This window comes from Porites lutea, chromosome 10, assembly GCF_958299795.1.
Source record: "Porites lutea chromosome 10, jaPorLute2.1, whole genome shotgun sequence".
Taxonomy (NCBI): domain Eukaryota; kingdom Metazoa; phylum Cnidaria; class Anthozoa; order Scleractinia; family Poritidae; genus Porites; species Porites lutea.
Window position 1 is genome coordinate 19,874,453 of NC_133210.1, and position 17,412 is coordinate 19,891,864.

The window sequence follows — 17,412 nt, forward strand, 5'->3', positions numbered from 1 at the left end:
GTGCCGCTGGATGAGGCCGCATTTTCACGACTGGATTGACTAAAATGGGGTCGCATTTTCAACAGAGTTACTAGGGGTCGCACATTTTCGGATTTTTTGGGGTAAGACTTTTCTTCATATTTCCGGTTAGCAAACGTACCAGAATGTTTGTACTGCAGATAAAAAGTAAAGTGTTCTCCATTCAACCTAAAAAAAGGGTCAATTCATAAAAATAGAAAGTAACTATTACACGCTGGGATCGCGAAAATTACATATTTGCCCTTAGTGACTAAGATGGGGTCGATAATTGGCCACAGAATAGACTATAATGGGGTAAGGTCTCTGAGAGGCCAGCGGCACATACCCAGAAAAAATTAACCCAAGTACCCCACCAACCCCCGAAACAACCCAAGGAAAATATAATGCGTTAAAATAAATAACGAATTAAATGCACGCATCAATTAAATGGATAAATAAAGCGCGCGCACACAACCTACAAGGAGAATTTGTCGCGTGCGCGTGTCACAATTGCAAACGCACATAAGGATCGCCAAGTGAGGTGTGATAGCTGATGAAATGATATTTCATAAAAAAAATATCAAAAAGTGTCAAATGTTTTCAGATGAACAGAAGTTTCGGGTGTATAACCCTTCTTCGGTGTGGGGAAAACCGTTGTACTTTCCTCACACTGACGAAGGGTTATACACCTGAAACGTCTGTTTATTTTTTCAGAAGGCATTTGCTACTTTCTGGTATTTTTTTTAATGAAACTGTCACTTCTTCATCTATCTAAGTTCAAGTGTCACCATTCTATTCACCATTCATTAAGCGAAGCGAGGTCTTGCTTTGGTCATAAATATCTTTCTCTTTCTCGTGGGCGAGCAAAGGCGGCGTGAAAACAGAATAAACAAAACCGCAACAAACCTGGGGCCTGTTTCTCGAAAATCCCGCGGTAACTTTCCAGGTTGCCTACGTCGCAGACGCTCTAAACCTTCGAGCGCATGCGCCGGCTACAACGCAGGCTACTTTCCGGACCCTGAAAGCTGTTTTCTGATTGCCGTGTTTACATTCAAGATAAACGTTCTAGTTTGAAAATGGTACGATGAAACTATCGTTAACGAAGCAACTAGTTTGTGAGCTAGGAACTGTGCTACTATTTACATGTAACAAGTTGTGATTCTTAAATTTGCCTTCGGGCCTGAAAAGTTTCCCGGCCTTTCGAGAAACGGTTGTTTTAGCGACCACAAGCAATTCTTTTAGCGATAAATATCGCAGGTAGAAGCGCCTTTAACAGAAAATGGGTGTGATTTGGACCATTACCTTCAAAGTAACAGCGGAAATTGAGGTAAGAAAGCATATTTGCGTCTTATGTGACAGGGAGGGAATCTTAGGGCGGTGAGGGCCGGGATATGTGAGTTTAAATAAAGTTATTTTTAGAAGTCCATTCCCCACCTGGGACGTCTGCAAAAATTCAGTTGATTGTTTAAAACGTCATCAAGTACACGTGCGACTGCTTCAAAGCAAACTATGTAGGATATTTTGATGGGGACCCACCAAGAGACGTTCCCTTATTCCTTCTTGACAAAACTGAATAAAAGTTTGCGGACCTCTCCGAAAACCAACTTCCAATTAATTAGACTGTTCACAGTCCCCTATTTTTTCGTGAGATCGTTGAGATATAGCGCGTCATTTAATGACGGCCATCTTGGTTTTCAAATGTACCGAGGGGGCGGGCGTCGGGGATTATAGTTCCCTGCCCCCTAAGTAGTTTTGACACTCATGCAAGATGCAGGCCGAAACGCAAAGCGCTCGATCTTGATGGAAAAATAGAGGACTGTGAACAGTCTACCTATTAATTTCAAGTGTGTTAAAATTGGTCTAAAAATAACTCTAGTGAAATCCATATATCCCAAGGGGTAGACTAAGAGCTTCTTTCTCTGCCTCATTATTATCCCAGCTATGCCATCAACAGAAGATCAGACAGACACTTGGTTTTTTCGTCCTTCCCATAACCCCTTGCGCCGTGACGTGTACGACGCAGGCTGGGCACTAGTAGATTCTGCAAAGCGCGGAGGCGCGAAGTTGTGGAGACGAGATCAAAGTGGCCGATCAAAGTGTACTGTGCTACAATCTGACCGAGAAACAAAGTTTTCTTCTCTTGCATTGGGTAAAATATCTCAGGAATCTTATGTCAGTGCAAAATAGATCTGATCTGAGGCATATTAGGGACCGGTCATTATTTATCACCTGGGGGGGGTCGGAGGATTTTGGGCTAAACACGATGAAATTTAGCCGATCCCCCCTTTAGATGTTATTTTATTGAAGTGATCCCCCCTCATAACTATATACAACTTTCGTGATCCCCCCCCCCCCCCCCCCATGTCTTTGTACCCATATTCACCTTTCGACGTGCACTGTAAATGACACTTTGAACAGTGCGTCTGATTTACGGTCATTGATCGATAGCAAACGTAAGGAGCTGTTTTCAGAGGACCACACTCTAAAGTCATTTGCAGGCGATGAGTTGGCCTATTTAGAAGAAGCACATAGGCGAATCACTACACTGCACGAGGAACTTCAGTCCGCATCCAACAAGTTGACAACAGCGCATATTAACCTGTCAAAGAAGTTTCCCCTGTGCGCGAGAAAATCAACAATGTCAAGAAGAAAGAAGGAAAATAAGAGGAAGGTCCGAAAAACCAAGGACAAGCGACTCAAGCAGAGGGCACGTCATCTCTTAGGAAACTTGACCTCAATCGAGGTCGCGGGGTAAATTTTCGGTTCAATCGAAGAGAATGATAGAGTTACTCCTGTAGATAGCATCAATGCTGACTTTGCTAAGAAACTAACAAGGCGTTTGCATCTAGACCCTTTGCTATGGCTACTAGAAAAGGGTATTTTTAGCACGACCCTAGCAAAAAATCTAGAGCAAGTGGCGGCCATTTTAAGGGCACAAAGTCCAGGGTCAACCTGCCGAAGGGGACTGTTGCTGTTGAATCGGATGACGAGGCTCAAGAGGCAAATGAAGTTGTTGAATGGGATGATGAGGCTCAAGATGAGGCAGATGAAGCAGTTGAATCGAATTTAGTATAGAGCTGACACAGGATGCCCATTCCTGGAGAGGCGATAAATGGTTTATGTTTAAACAAACACTCTTTTTACAATGTTTCAGTTATCAGAAGTTTATATAGTTCACAATTTAGAATTCACCTGTCATGTTTAAAGATGAATATTAGCTAAGTAATGAGCACGTTATAAAAGGAAAAATATAAAAGCGTTAAAACAAAGCTTTCTCGATATAAATTGAAATGCACACATTCGCCAGTGTGACAGACTTCCGTTTTTTAAATAAAGTTGTGTTAGAACAAATTGAGATTGCAAATGCTATCATCTCCCAGCAGAATGGGCACATTTATGTTGTATGCTTTCAAACTGGCATTGTTCAAGCAGATTTGAGTGGTCCCCCCTCTGAATCCTTCCAAAATTTTCAGTGATCCCCCCTTTTGGGCTCTCAGTTACGACTGATCCCCCCCTCTGTTCTCCTAAAAATCAAGTGATCCCCCCCAAAATCCTCCGACCCCCCCCAGGTGATAAATAATGACCGGTCCCTTATGTCTCAGGGGAGCGCGTGAATGTTGTTGATTCGGTTTGTGTCAATGGATGGAAGATTGTGATCGCACCTGGTATGTTGAACAATGACCAAAGTGTGGCTGAGGTATTTCATTTCTATGGCTTCTATCCTGTTATTAATTTTAATGAATCTAAAATCTAAAAAGCGAATAAAAGGGAGTTTTATGTTGTGAGTCTCGCACCTCGGCGCCTGTTTGTAAAACTCGGTTAAGCGGTGAGGCATCCGTAGACTGCTCTGCAGATCTCGTTGAACGTGCTTTGCGGTGGAAATGGGGGTTCTGTTTTACAGTTTGACCAATTGGTGGTTTATTACTTTGTTTATTACATTAAGCAAAGTATCATTCGTCGGTAAGTTGAATTGTTTTCCTTTAGTTTGACCACGGCCCGTGTAAACGATGTCGCGTCGATTTCCGAGCGCTCAAGTTCTTCGTTTAGTACCTGCATGCAACCGTAGCTAATAAAACTAATTCCGTTATTTAAGCTTATCTATAATTTGACAGTGTGAAAAGTAATGAAAATAATGTGGAAAGCTTATCGATTTATTCAAGCTCATTAAAAGATTGTTTATAAGGAGCTGTCATAAGAAATACTCAAATGTGGTTGTGTTACTTCTTGCAGAGAGTGTGTCCATCACTTTAGAACCCGACAACCCGACTCAAGTCCTAGTCAACAGCGAAGTGGTTCTACGATGGAACTATACCCTCGGTGGAGATCGATTCAGGGAGGTTGAATTCCGAAGGACCAGGACCGGAGCCGATGAAAAGATCGGACTGATAGATAGAGAGGTGTTTTTGTACTTAGCATTCCAATCAGGGCGATTTGAAGTTCAGGCGCCGGCAACCTTGGTAATTCGCAATGTCACGGCGGACGATGCAACTGATTATATACTCACAGTTGAAGCTAAAACATCTTCTGATATAGTAACCGCAGAAAGTTCAATAACCCTCGATGTTCTCCGTGAGTTTCCTTTTGTTTTCTTAATGCTTGTTTAACCCTATTCAGACTGGGGGGGGGGCTTTTCGAACCCCCCCTCCGGCAAAATCGTGATAACTCCTACACCGAAAGAGCTATGACGTTCAAATTTTCTGACTTTTCCTAAAATTTATCTAGGAACATTTTGGTATAATTACCATGTCCATGTGATTAATCATGTTGCCATGGCAACCAGTTTCTGACACAGGTTTTGGAAAATTTAAAAAATGGTGATTTTTTTGTTTTAAGGTCGCGTTTTTACACTTATAGTGCTTTTTGTTGTTAAAATGGTCTTTGCTTGGGACTAATTTTTGAATTACATCAAAATGTTACAACATCGAATATTTGGGGGGGGAGGGGTGGGGTAAAATTTGTCACTTTTTTGCTTTGACAAATATGCTGCTCTATTTTCCAAATAACAGTTCCAAAGTCATTTGTTTGGGTAATAAACATTAGTTTGATACTTCTTTTATACATTCTGAGCTTTTTCCCCTTTGAAAGTTGCTTTAAATTATAATTTTAACAAAAAAACGGAAATCCAAGATGGCGGATCCAAGATGGCGGATCCAAGATGGCGGACAACCATTTCAAATTTTAAATTTTATTGCTTCCTATTGCTTTTTCTTGCTGTACAAGTGTTTCCTTGTTACTAGTTCATAAGAAAAGATATTAAAGAGATGACTTTATCAGTATTATTGATATTTTACGTATCTAAGTGGAAAAATAATAAGAAACATTGAAAAATCGGAATTTGACGTCACTGTGACGTCATCATTGGGCGTGGCAAGTCAAAACTGGGTGTGGGGCTTCTTTGTACGGAGATGATCATTGTGTGTAAATTTTATGACCCTAGCATTATTGGTTCCAGAGATACAGAGGGGGGGTCCGAGGAGCCCCCCCCCAGTCACAGATTGACCAAAAAAGCCCAGTCTGAATAGGGTTAAAGCGCAACCGGTATGTCCTTGATTTGTTCTATGTGTGCAGTCCTTCTATTAAGGCGTGTAAAATATTGGGAAGTTGTGCGAAATTTAGGAGGTTGCATGGTGAGAAGAAAATGTCTACATACAAAAAATGTCTTTATACATGTATACGACAAACTTAGTCCTGTTTCAAACGTTGTACTACTGCTGTGCTGAACTCAATTGATAGAATTAATTCTACTTTGGCACAGTAGTGGTGCAACATTTTAATATAAATCATTTTGTTCAGCAACTTGAATTTAGTTCACGGCAATTAAATTTGACCGGGTCTGCCGTGCTACACAGCAGTAACACTGCTAGTTTTCAAGCGTCGCGCTATTGCTGTGCTGAACTCAATTCATAAATTATGAAAATGTACATGTTTAAGTGTTTTGACTCTACTGTGCTTGACTGCGACGTTTTTCTTTATTTTGAATTTGGTGCGACTGAATTGAATTCAGCATTTAAAACCAATCCCTTGCCATTGCTCTACAACTTCCGGATCAAATTCATTTGAGTTTGACACCGCGACATTTGAAACAGGCCTTATATGCAATTTTTCTGAAGATTTCATGATCAAATGGAATTCTTACTGTCATTAGATTTGCAACAACATTTAATACTCTGCTCAGTAGCCTTGAATTAGCATTTTACACGCAAGTTTGTTTATATATTACTTTTAAGAAACCTCACGATCATTTATCTTAGTCTCAGACTAAAACTAACATTCATGTATTCTTGTCGTGAAAACAGTGAAGGAATTCTTGACTTTTTACTGGCGCTTTAAGTTTGCAGATGGAAATAGGAAATGTATGCAGTGATGTTGTCTCCTAGGACTGATTATAGTTTTGTTATGATTTCACTTTAAGCTGCAGAAGACACATAATGCCAACAACATCCACTTACCTGGCAGTTTCTATTATGACTGCAATATCTTTCCTTACAAAACAAGGTGTTTTTTCACCAAACAGTGAAACTGTTAGTCCAATATCTGGTCATTTCTGTGGATACCATGTAGCTCAGAACTGGACAGTGACCTAAAAAATGCTTCAGTTCTCTTCCCAAACAAAGATTTAGAAATGCTTTTGTGAAATGCTTTGATCAATTTCACAGAAGAATGTTTTGAAGAGGAAAGCCCTTTTTTTGGTCTTCCCCCCCAAACCTGCCTAGGACACAACACTATGTGAGTCTGGTATAAGGTAATTGCCAACGAGCAAGCCGAGCGAAGACGGTTGGCTTGCGAGGTGGCCAGCTTAATGCCACGCAAAGTATTGTGGCAGGCAGAAAAATTCTCGATCGTGCTGTAAGGTGTAGATTCCCTGGGGATTTTAGTGGTGTTAGATTTCACTTGTAGTTTCACGTGACTTTTGATGAGCTTTGCTGTAAACAAACGAACCTTCAAAGTTCGGACAATGTCCCGGAACCCAGTGCCTGCAACGGTCTACACTATGGAAATGTAGTCACATCTACAATTGTACATTTTACATGTAGTGAATGGGGCCTTCCTAGGATCATTTTGTTTACACCCACTCATAATTTCATGATTGTGATGGTTTGAGTTTTAATCTTTGGAAAAAATTTGCTTAAACCAGGGGTCGACAGCAACTTTTCAAGTTGGTTGCCCTTCAGGGATTAAGCCTCACAATCTAGTCGTCAGAGGAAGACTATTAGTTGCCCGAAACCTTGGGTACAAACAAATTAAATAATGATAAAACTGCAAAACAGTGGAGGCATGTGTGGCCAAGCGGTTAAGACAGAATCTGTGAGGAAATTGAGTAATTTTAATTTTCAGTGGACAAAAACCTTGTACCAGAATAATTTAAAGTATATCACACTCTTTTTTACATTTTTTGAGGGATTAAGATGTAGTTAGTCATCTGTAATAACACCCCAAAAAAATTTCTTATGGGAGACCAAGAAAATAAATGTCAAATTTCACAAAATGATATCCTACACATGAAATGTTCAGAATTTTACTTGTGTTTTCACAATTCTTGTGAAATTTTGAAATTTATTTCCTCGGACAGAAATTTCAGTTGCCTGGTCTGGCAACTAGGATCCTGAACTTGGTTGCCCCGAGGAAATTTTTTGTTTCCTTGGGCAAGCAGCCAGCCGTGAATGCCTAGCCCTGTTAAACTCAACACAATTTGTAAAATTTGATTTAATTTTTTATTACAGTTCCAGTGAATTTCACCACTGTGCCAAGTAACAAGACGGCAAATGAAACAGACGCAGTAACTTTCCTCTGTAGTGCATCTGGAAACCCTGTGCCAACAATCACATGGCTGAAAGATGGACAAACAGTGGGCAATCAAACCACTTTAACATTCACTGTATTCAGAAACCACTCAGGGAACTATTCATGCTTTGCAGATAATAGCTTGAATGTAACTGTTACTGCCAGTGCTTACCTTGATGTCCAGTGTATGTATGATTTTTTTTAGGTTTGTGCATGAACGCTGTAGTACGCATAATTCATGATTTCAAAATGGGTGAAAAAATTGTAGGAGGCAGTTGAAGTATTTCTTGCTACTGTTACATTTGTATGTTTGGTTGAGTTCAGAAAATGTAAATAGTTTCATATGATTTTTGGCTTAACTGGAAACAAAAATGAGCTACTAAGTTCACAAGAGAGGCTTTACCAAAAACTGCATCTAGATTCAATTTTTCAAATTTTAAGATTAAATTTTACATTATGTATTTGGGGTCATTTAAATTTTTCACTTACAAAGCTTATGCTTTCAAAAGTGCAGGGAACCTTCACGAAAATGCCAACAGTACAGTGCATAGCCAGAATGTCATTGTCGCATCGTTGCCCAAGAATTAATTTTGTGGTCAACAGGTCACAAGGGAGTCAATTTTAATTTGTATCTCAAAAATAATAAGAGTCATTTAGTATTCTGAGATGAATGCAATTAACTTTTTTTCAAACAAATTATTTTGCTTGTAATTTCTGTGACTGTATAAATATTAAAATATGAAATTAATGATTTTTCCTTTTGCAGTCAAGCCTGAAAATACCCAACTCTCAGTGGGCAGTTTAAACACCAGTGCAGTTTTACTGGGTAGCACAGTTACCTTTAACTGCTCCACATCTTCATATCCATCTCCACATGTTTACTGGTTTTACCACAATGAAGTGTTCATTGGCAGTAATGTCAGTGGGTTTTACAACCTAAAGATGAGTAGAAGTGGTGTTTATTCCTGTTTGCCTGTAAACAGGGCTGGTGTTGGAGAAACTGCAACTGTCAACTTGACTGTTGTTGGTAAGTTGTTGTATTGTACTTCTAATCTTACTTGGGGGGGGCGGGGGTTACAGTCTACAGGGGGGTGGTGTGAGTCCCACATCTTTGTAACTTGTACTTGTCTTGTTTAATTTGAAAATACCATTAGATGGCATTAAGAAAGAGCCAGAGATATTGAATTGAGTAGAATTGATTATAATATTATAATCGTGTTTTAGCAGTCAAGACATGCTTTTCGCTTTGAAGTTAAACCTCAGAAGTACATGTTAAAATAATAAAAGAAGCTATTTGGACCATAATCTTAAAAACAATGGTGAAAATTGAGTTGCAGTGTAAGAGAATGTTGATTTTTGTATTGCATCTCATTTCGCAGAGGCCTTTTGTCACCTGTGCTTCTCTTATGTGATGAAATGCATCTTGTTTTGTTTTTTTTTTGTGCATCTTCAGTACCTGGCATATTTTCCTGAAATACATATTTGAATTCATACTATGGTTTGACTAGCTTTAAACAGTGTTTTTTGCAATAATTTACACAGAAAATAATCAATGCTTAAAAAATATTTTCGATGATGCAGTGTTTATTTGCCTGCACAGCATTTTGGGATAGCTGGTTCATTGCCAGGCAAACATTCTCTGTTCAATACCCACTTACATGGTGTTTCTTTTTTCATACCCTTATTTTTCTCCTGGCTTGTTTTACCTTTATCTTCATACTCTTGGCCCTTTCCCCTAGCTTTGCGCCAAGTAGCAGGATTGTCACTAAGATTTCCAGTTTTGGGGTTTACGTGTATGCCAGTAATACAACAAGAAGGTTGGGGAATCAAGCATCTCTAGGGATTTCTTTTGGCCTTTTTTTCTTGTATTTTTTAATGAAATAGCTAGGGGTCACCTTCAAAGTAGCTGATGGAATTCCCTGAGGCTCCTGGCTCTTGATGACAACTCTTTTTGGGGTAGAAAATTGTTGTACATGTATTTCAAGCAAAGGCTGTGGGATTTTAAGACTGCTTGCTTTCCAAATAACACTTAAATGCAGGTTTATATTTCTAAACCTCTGACTTAATCATTCTGTTCATACACTGCACATAAGGGCTGTCACTAAGGCGACTCCTCATGAGGATGACTCCTGCTACTTCATTTCAAGACAACAGGAAAAAAGAAGCAAAAGAGCTCTCTAATAATTGTTCAATTCCCTACCTACTAATATATAACAATTATTCACTGAAGTGGAGGTGGCTAGTGGTGATTATTTACTGAGGCCGCGAAGCGGTGAGGTAAATATCCACCACTAGCCACCGACACTGAGGTGAATAATATTATAATTGTTTTAGTATATACTAAAACAGTGAGGTAATTGAGCACAAAAATGATGATTTTTAATTAACTCATTTACTGTTGCCAACGATTACAATTTTCGAGCGCATTGACCGAACGGCCGCGGTCGTCGCTTTTTCTTGTCAACAAATAAAACTTTCGAAGGCATTTGTTTAGCCCTTGCGGGGAAGTTTCTTCAAAAGGAGTTGTGAATTCTTTTTGTATTTATTTAACTCATTCTGTAAAAAAGATTATTAGATTTAGTTTTAAGCTTATTTATGAACAAGTCAACTAAATAAAGTAACGCAAGACTTAAGCTTAATTTGCATTTGTAAACAAAAAAACTTTTTCAGCGGTTTTATCGATTAATTCAAGTCAAAAAGACAAAGCTTTACCTGTTAAAACTTCCAAACCGAACTTTGTCACCTTTTTCATGTATTTCGGGAACAACTTGCTTGACTAGTTGTGAAATTTCTTTGTTTGTTATGGCAGCAAACCAGGAAGGCATTTTGCTCGCAACTTACGTGACTTTGGTGTCGCTCGGTTGGGGGAACTGGAGGTGAATCAGTGAATAGTGCAGGGTATTCACTGTTTGAGTAGCCAATCAGAGCGTGTGAAAAACACTATCCACTGTCTTAGTATATACTAAACTGGAATATACACATCAACTTGAAATCTTGGTAACAACCCTGACACATGTACTACAGTGACTGTATAGAGTACAATAATAATATTATAATAATAATGTTATGAATGGATTGTTCTAGGAAAACAATACAATGATTTACATGCAGGAATATTTTGATTTATAAATAAGTTTTACAATGCTTATTTTGAAATTGACGTTTTTTCAGATCTACCGAGAGTTTCAGTCTCTCCAGCATCGTTAATTATTTTGGAGGGTATAAATAATGCAACTCTGACATGCAATGCAACTGGGATTCCCTCTCCTGTGATAACTTGGAGTTTAATCAGTACTGCTGGTGCAAGTATCCTGTCTCAGTCAGCAGTCCTTAATCTGTTCAACATCAGCAGGCCTGGGACACCTACAGAAGAGCTTCATTACCAATGCACTGCTTCAAATGGAATCGGGAATCGTGCCATTGATAATGTGACCATTGCTGTCCATTGTAAGTACAGAGTGCATGTATTAGCTTGTCAAAAGTAAGTTGTCACCCTCTTGCAAGTGGGTTGTAGGTAGTAACTGAGAGGATGTCTCATCTCATAAAAAGAAAGTCTTGTCTCAAGAGACAAGATCCTACACTTACACAGTTTGTGGAAATGAAAGAGACATAATTTACGGCAATAGTTCCTTTAAGTTTGTAAGGTCTGAGAGCAAACATCAAATCACATGGTTTGCAGTTGCACAGGCTTGAAAAGTCCTTGAATTTTAGGGGCATCCTTGAATAGTCCTTGAATTCCATTTTCCTTGAAAAGTCCTTAAATGTTAGTCAAGACAGTTGAACTGAAAAATGTAGAGAAACTGGTGGAGCAAACAGTTCAAGCCTAAAAGTCTTTTTAGCTTGGAGTGGGAATAATGCATTTAACAACTGCGTTGCTTAGTGGAGGTGGGTGCCTGTAGTGTCCAGTGGCTTCCACTTTTGGCAAAGCCAGCCCCTAAACAGAGTTACTCCTCCATGGCTGGTAAACCCGAGCTTTCCAGCCTTGAGCTCCCACACCAATGGAACCAGGCACCTGTCACACTGATTTATCAGTGGAAAAATAAAGGGGGGGGGGGGAGGGATGGGGGTAGAACAATGGTCCAAAGGCTAAACAAAGAGAGCGGCTGCTAGGAAATGCTGTACTATGCACATGGAGATCATGCCAGCAAAGCTGACTGTGCTTAAGCAGTCGTACTGGCCACTGACCGACAACACTCACCTGCACTCCTCGTTGTTAACTGTGTTAAATTACATTTAACTTCCTTTAACTACAAATCTGTGTCTTACATTCCTGGTAGGTTATCCTTGAAAATTGAGTGAGGTCCTTGAAAAGTCTTAAAAAATGGATGTAAATTTTTGTTTCAACCCTGAATCAGGTGTGGAAATGGCTGACTTTCTTATGTGTTCATGTGTTTGAAAATTCATGGTTATAAAATTAATGTACAAGTCATGTGGTACATGTACCAATGGTGTTATTTTAACATTACACTGTACATGTTTATGAACTGTCCATGGGCACATACATGCACAGTACATTGAAATCATTGTGTTGAAATCATCAATTTAGTTAGGGGAAATCAACCATTATGCTGCATCAGGCTGTATCCAATTCCCTGCTGAATTTATAGACAGTGTTCATGTAAATCTTAAAATTTTGCCATATAATTTTTAAATTTTTTTAGATCCTTCTAAGATTGACCAAGCTCCATCCAACAAGACCATAGTTGAAGGAAGCAATGTCACTCTTCATTGTAATGCAACTGGTAGCCCAGCCTCAAATATCACATGGACAAAAGATGGCAGTCCAACAGCATTACATGAGGGAGAACAGTATGCCATTAGTAACATATCACGACAGCAACATGGCAACTACAAATGTACAGCATGGAATGGTGTGGGTGAACAGTCAAAAGCAAGCTTCAGCATAAACGTCCTTTGTAAGCAATTTGAAGGAAATTTTTTTTTCTTCATGTAACTGTATTTTTTATTGGAAGTTCACTTAGGTGGAAAGTGATTATACATTTATCTTACAAAGGCCTTGGAAGATGGGCAGAAATTGTATTAATAAGCAGTCAAATGCTGTTATTAACTATGCAATTTAATACGTACATAGGTTGCACACTTACCTCAACAGCTTGTCTTTAACCCATTCACTCCAGGGAATTTTGCCAAACAACTTGTTTTGAAGCTGTTTTGAAGTTGTTTTCTGGTCACTGTTTGGCCATAAAAAGCTAAGTCTTACCAAAAAGCCATTTTGAACCTGTATATTTTGTGTACACTTTGTAATCGTCTGAACTAGGTGCAAAATTGAAGTTTGGGCATGCGCAGAATTAAGCAACTTTTCAAGGTTTGGAGTTTGAAACAGACACAGCATACTTGACTTTTCTTTTCACTTTCTCTTCTCCCTTCTTTTGCTTTTCTCACCTTGTCGTGCATTTTCGTCATGGGAGTTTTTGGGTCAATGTTAATTGTTTTTTTTTTGCCTTTTTCTCTGGGCCTTGTTGACTAAAGTGTGCTCATTCTGGTTTGGTTTGAAAGATTTCTTCACCCTGCACGGTTAGATGACAAAGTTGTCATTGACCATAGAAACTGATAACATCACAAGCATTAGATGGGACATGGATCCGCATGGGTGATTTGAAGTGTTTCAGGGGAAAATGGGTTAAAGCACCCATAACCTACAAAAAATATATTTATTTCATTGAAAGTGCACATTGCTACAAGAACTTCTGCAAAAAAATTTGTCGATTTGAACTCAACATGATTTTTTTTAGATTTTTTTTTAACTTTTAAATTTGTCACCATTAATTTTTGAAACTTGGGGAACAAAAGAGCCGGAACGTAGATCAAGAAGCCACAAAGTAAAGAAACACATTCACTTAAGATACCATGAAACAAGTGTGGAGTTCTAGATTTATTTCTCCCATTATAAAAATTGAAACGATAATTTTGTTAAAAGGTAAAATGTTCCAATTAGGTACGTTGCAGTTATATGCAACAACACTGGTGACCCTAAGAAAGGGATAAGTATGCAAAAAATTGTGGTTTTCTGTTCCTGAATTCATGCCTTATTACATCATGTAATTACGAACCTGTCAATGCCGTGATCAGCACAACAGTTGTTCCAAAGGTATTAGACTTAAATTTCTCTTAAATTTTCTTGAAAATCTCCAAAACACAAAATTTTTCGAGGAAAGTTCTTTTCATAATGTGCTCTTTCAATTAAAGTAACAGATAGGCACTTTAAGAGATCAAGTGACAATCCTGGAAATGTTTAAAACACTTGATAATCCTTAATATGTATGGCAGCTGTTCTTCCAAGTTAACTTGAACTGCTTTTCAAATTGCTTTGCTGTTTTCTTCCAAAGTTTGAAGCATTTTTCAACAGTTTTCTAGCCTTACAAATAATAAAATAACATTATAAAATTGATCTTCTCTTTTAATTTTGCAGATAAGCCTGCCATATCTATCCACAAGTGTCCAAGTCCAATAACAGAGGGTAGCAATACCACTTTATACTGTAATGCAACAGGCAACCCAGTGCCAGTTGTTACCTGGATATATCAAGAAACAGGTGTCATTCTGAGCAGCACAGAGGAGTTAGTTTTTACTTCCATTGATCATAGTCAAGCGGGAAGCTATAAGTGCCACGCATTCAATGGTATTGGTTCTAATTCTACAAGAAACTGCAGTTTGGATGTGTTTTGTAAGTACGAGTTAATTTTATTATATACCGTTATCATAACATCAAGAAATATTCATAATGTTAAGGGAGTTGTGAACTCTGCTAAATCCTTGGTTCTGGTGATGCTCTTGTGGTAGGAGCAGTGATTTTGTTACAATTTGTTAATAGTGAGTCCTGGGACTCATCTCATGAAAACTCATGAGTCCCAGTACAGAATCAGTGAGTCCAAGTTCAAAACACAATGAGTCCTTACTTTTATATTGAAAGATGCCAGAACTCTCATGAAACCAGACAATCACATTTAATCTGTAGTTTACTTTCAATGGCTAGCTGAATAGCAAAGCACTTATCTCTGTAACATATTACAGTGTCCTGAAATTAAATAATTATTACAGTCTTCGTCACAAAAAATGTTCTCATTTCTCATTTCTTTTTAAAGTTAACAAGCCCTAAAGCTTTACATAATCAGTTAGAAGATAGCTTTGGAGTATTACGAACCACTGTCCACCATCCTGGTTCAACCACATGCTTTCCATACAGTATATGGCAAAAATAATGAGTAACCACTCCATCAGTAAAATAAACATGGGCACTTTGAAAAAAAAAATGGTTCCTGAGAATAATTTGGGTGGAAATATTTGTCCATTACTCTTTTGTTTGGAGGTAGCTTTCAATACATATTTTAAATCATGCAAACAGGACATTCTTGAAAAACATTTTTTAGATCAATTGATCGTTGCATCCCAAAGGACACAAGCTGTCAATCTGCATCTTTGAGAATTGTTATGCATTAGGGACACAGGACACAGTGGTAACAAAATCACTGTAGGGGGATAGCTCTTTCCTTCCAAAACTTCTTGTAGGCATTCTACAGCTTAAGATGTTTATAAACATTCCCTTCAAAAACATCATTATAATTGTGTAAAGACAAGAAATGGCTGTGAGTGAAGGGCATGGAGGATAGTTTTTTGAAAATCTGGAATGTCCTTGGTACCTCGGACCAAAGCGTAAAACAGATTGCTTTTTGTGTAAGCAACTTATGAGTTAGAAATGAAAAGAGAACAGCATTGATGCAGGTGACTTATGATCTATCCGCCATTTTATTTCATTGCGCTCTGAAAGGGGCCTGGGACTTTTGGGGGATTAGCTTTTGCATTTGTAATAGACCCTCTTGGTAACCATCGAAGCATAAAATACAGGCTATTTTGGTGCACCAGTGAGCAGCCAAAGGGGAAAGGAAATTAATCCTTCCCCAGAAAACATTGGGGTGATTGAGAAGAACCATGGTGACAGCTGAATGGTACAAGTTCGAAAGTTTCAGGAATCTTGGAAAGAAACCTTCCCCTGGCGGGTAATACATGATGCAAACAACAAAACAGTACACTAAATACATAAGCATACAATAAATTATTAGTACTTTTATGAGTACTTTCTTGATAGTTAAAATGCTGTATGTTTTATTTGAGTTCCAACAATAAACAGGTTCATGCTTCTTATCCACTACCATGCATCATTAGAACTTGGATTTAACTTGACATACAAGGACAACTAGACCTGAGCTTTAACTAATACAACTAGAACCTCACTTGTCCTTTGGACAAGTGAAGTTCAAATTTTTTCTCTAACCCTGACGTGTGGGGGCATGTTATTTTGAGAAGCTTGGAGATCGTTCTACTGTACTCAGAGTATTTAATTTTAGCATGCAACAACATTTCATGATGTGCAGGAACAACAAAGTTCCAGGGTTAAAATAATTTTGTGGCCAGCACCCTTCAAGTTGTCTGGTCAGACCTATTTTTTCTCGGACACAAACTGTTTTTGGCTGGAAAAATGTTTATTTGGTCCTATCTCTATCTCTCTTTTTCTAATTTTCCATTAGAAGCACAAATGACTAGACAAAGCCTACTTTTGACTGGACATTGTCTTTTGACCGGCTGTTATTTCAAGCCCTGAAGTTCCACCAAGCATATCCCAAACATTTTTCCAATACCGCTAAATAACACCCCAGTCCTACTTGTTCCTAGATGTACATGTATATCATGAATGATTTAATTAGCTTTTAATACTGCTGGTCTTCAGCGGGTGATGGTGTCAACTACTTTTGTCCCTGATTGTCTGAAATATGTATCTGTGTTTTCCGGCTCGATTTTGGACGCTGCTGAATTTTTGTGCGATGACGTTACTCTATGGACCAAATTGTTTGTTTATTAACAACAATTTGAAAAGTTTGGTCCTGATTTGTAGTATACGTAGAGTAAAATGTACGAAGCGTATGTCATTACTTAATCTTGTACTCCCGCGCGCGTTCCTGATACCCTGTCGGGTCGAGAGGAAATCATTTGTGTTGTGATCAATGCCGCTGCTGCGGATGTAATTTTTTTTACAAGTATTATCAATAGTGGAAAAAGGATGGAAACACTAAGGTACAATGGAAATTGTTCTGGTAAATGGTTAACTTAAGCGAATGAAGTACTGCAACATGCATTATTGTTGACATTGACTTGTGCCATTAGTGAAAGGACGTGAACAATATACAGGTTATGAACCTCATAAATGATGAGCCAGTCGTTTGTGCTATGCCCTATAAATAGATGATTTTTTTTTGGAGACCTTTTCAAATCTAGCAGATCCAAACCTTTAGCGTGTGTAGGCGTCGAACAGGTTAGACAAGGTTAGGAATGTACTTTTATAATGATTTAAGATGACCGACTGCCATTTATTCAGTGGCATTTTTTTTATTGGTGTTGGGTGGACAACTATTTCATTTCCCAGCTCGTAAATCACAGAATACCAAAGAAATTGTTTTCAAGATAGACACACCAGTTTGTATCATCGCCAAAACAGCAATTACTTTGGCCCAGAAGTTCACTTGATGACAAGGAAAGCGGGATAACACGTGATCGATGACGGCCGTGCTCTGGAAAATCTTCCGGTTTTATGCGCTAATTCCTCACAAAAGGCAAAAGAAG

At 38.5% G+C, this 17,412-nt stretch overlaps 1 protein-coding gene across 1 annotated transcript in view; it reads left to right on the forward strand.

The window, feature by feature from the left end:
- Nucleotides 1–3,589: 3,589 nt before the first annotated feature.
- The window catches only part of LOC140949638 (hemicentin-1-like), a gene marked incomplete at its 5' end in the record, with an annotated part of 60,841 nt that continues 47,018 nt past the window's right edge, over nt 3,590–17,412 (forward strand). The window contains 7 exons of the mRNA XM_073398791.1: nt 3,590–3,662; nt 4,228–4,566; nt 7,719–7,964; nt 8,546–8,806; nt 10,951–11,226; nt 12,441–12,695; nt 14,210–14,464. Coding sequence (XP_073254892.1) covers nt 3,590–3,662; nt 4,228–4,566; nt 7,719–7,964; nt 8,546–8,806; nt 10,951–11,226; nt 12,441–12,695; nt 14,210–14,464 — 1,705 coding nt within the window. The remainder of the gene's footprint in view (nt 3,663–4,227; nt 4,567–7,718; nt 7,965–8,545; nt 8,807–10,950; nt 11,227–12,440; nt 12,696–14,209; nt 14,465–17,412) is intronic.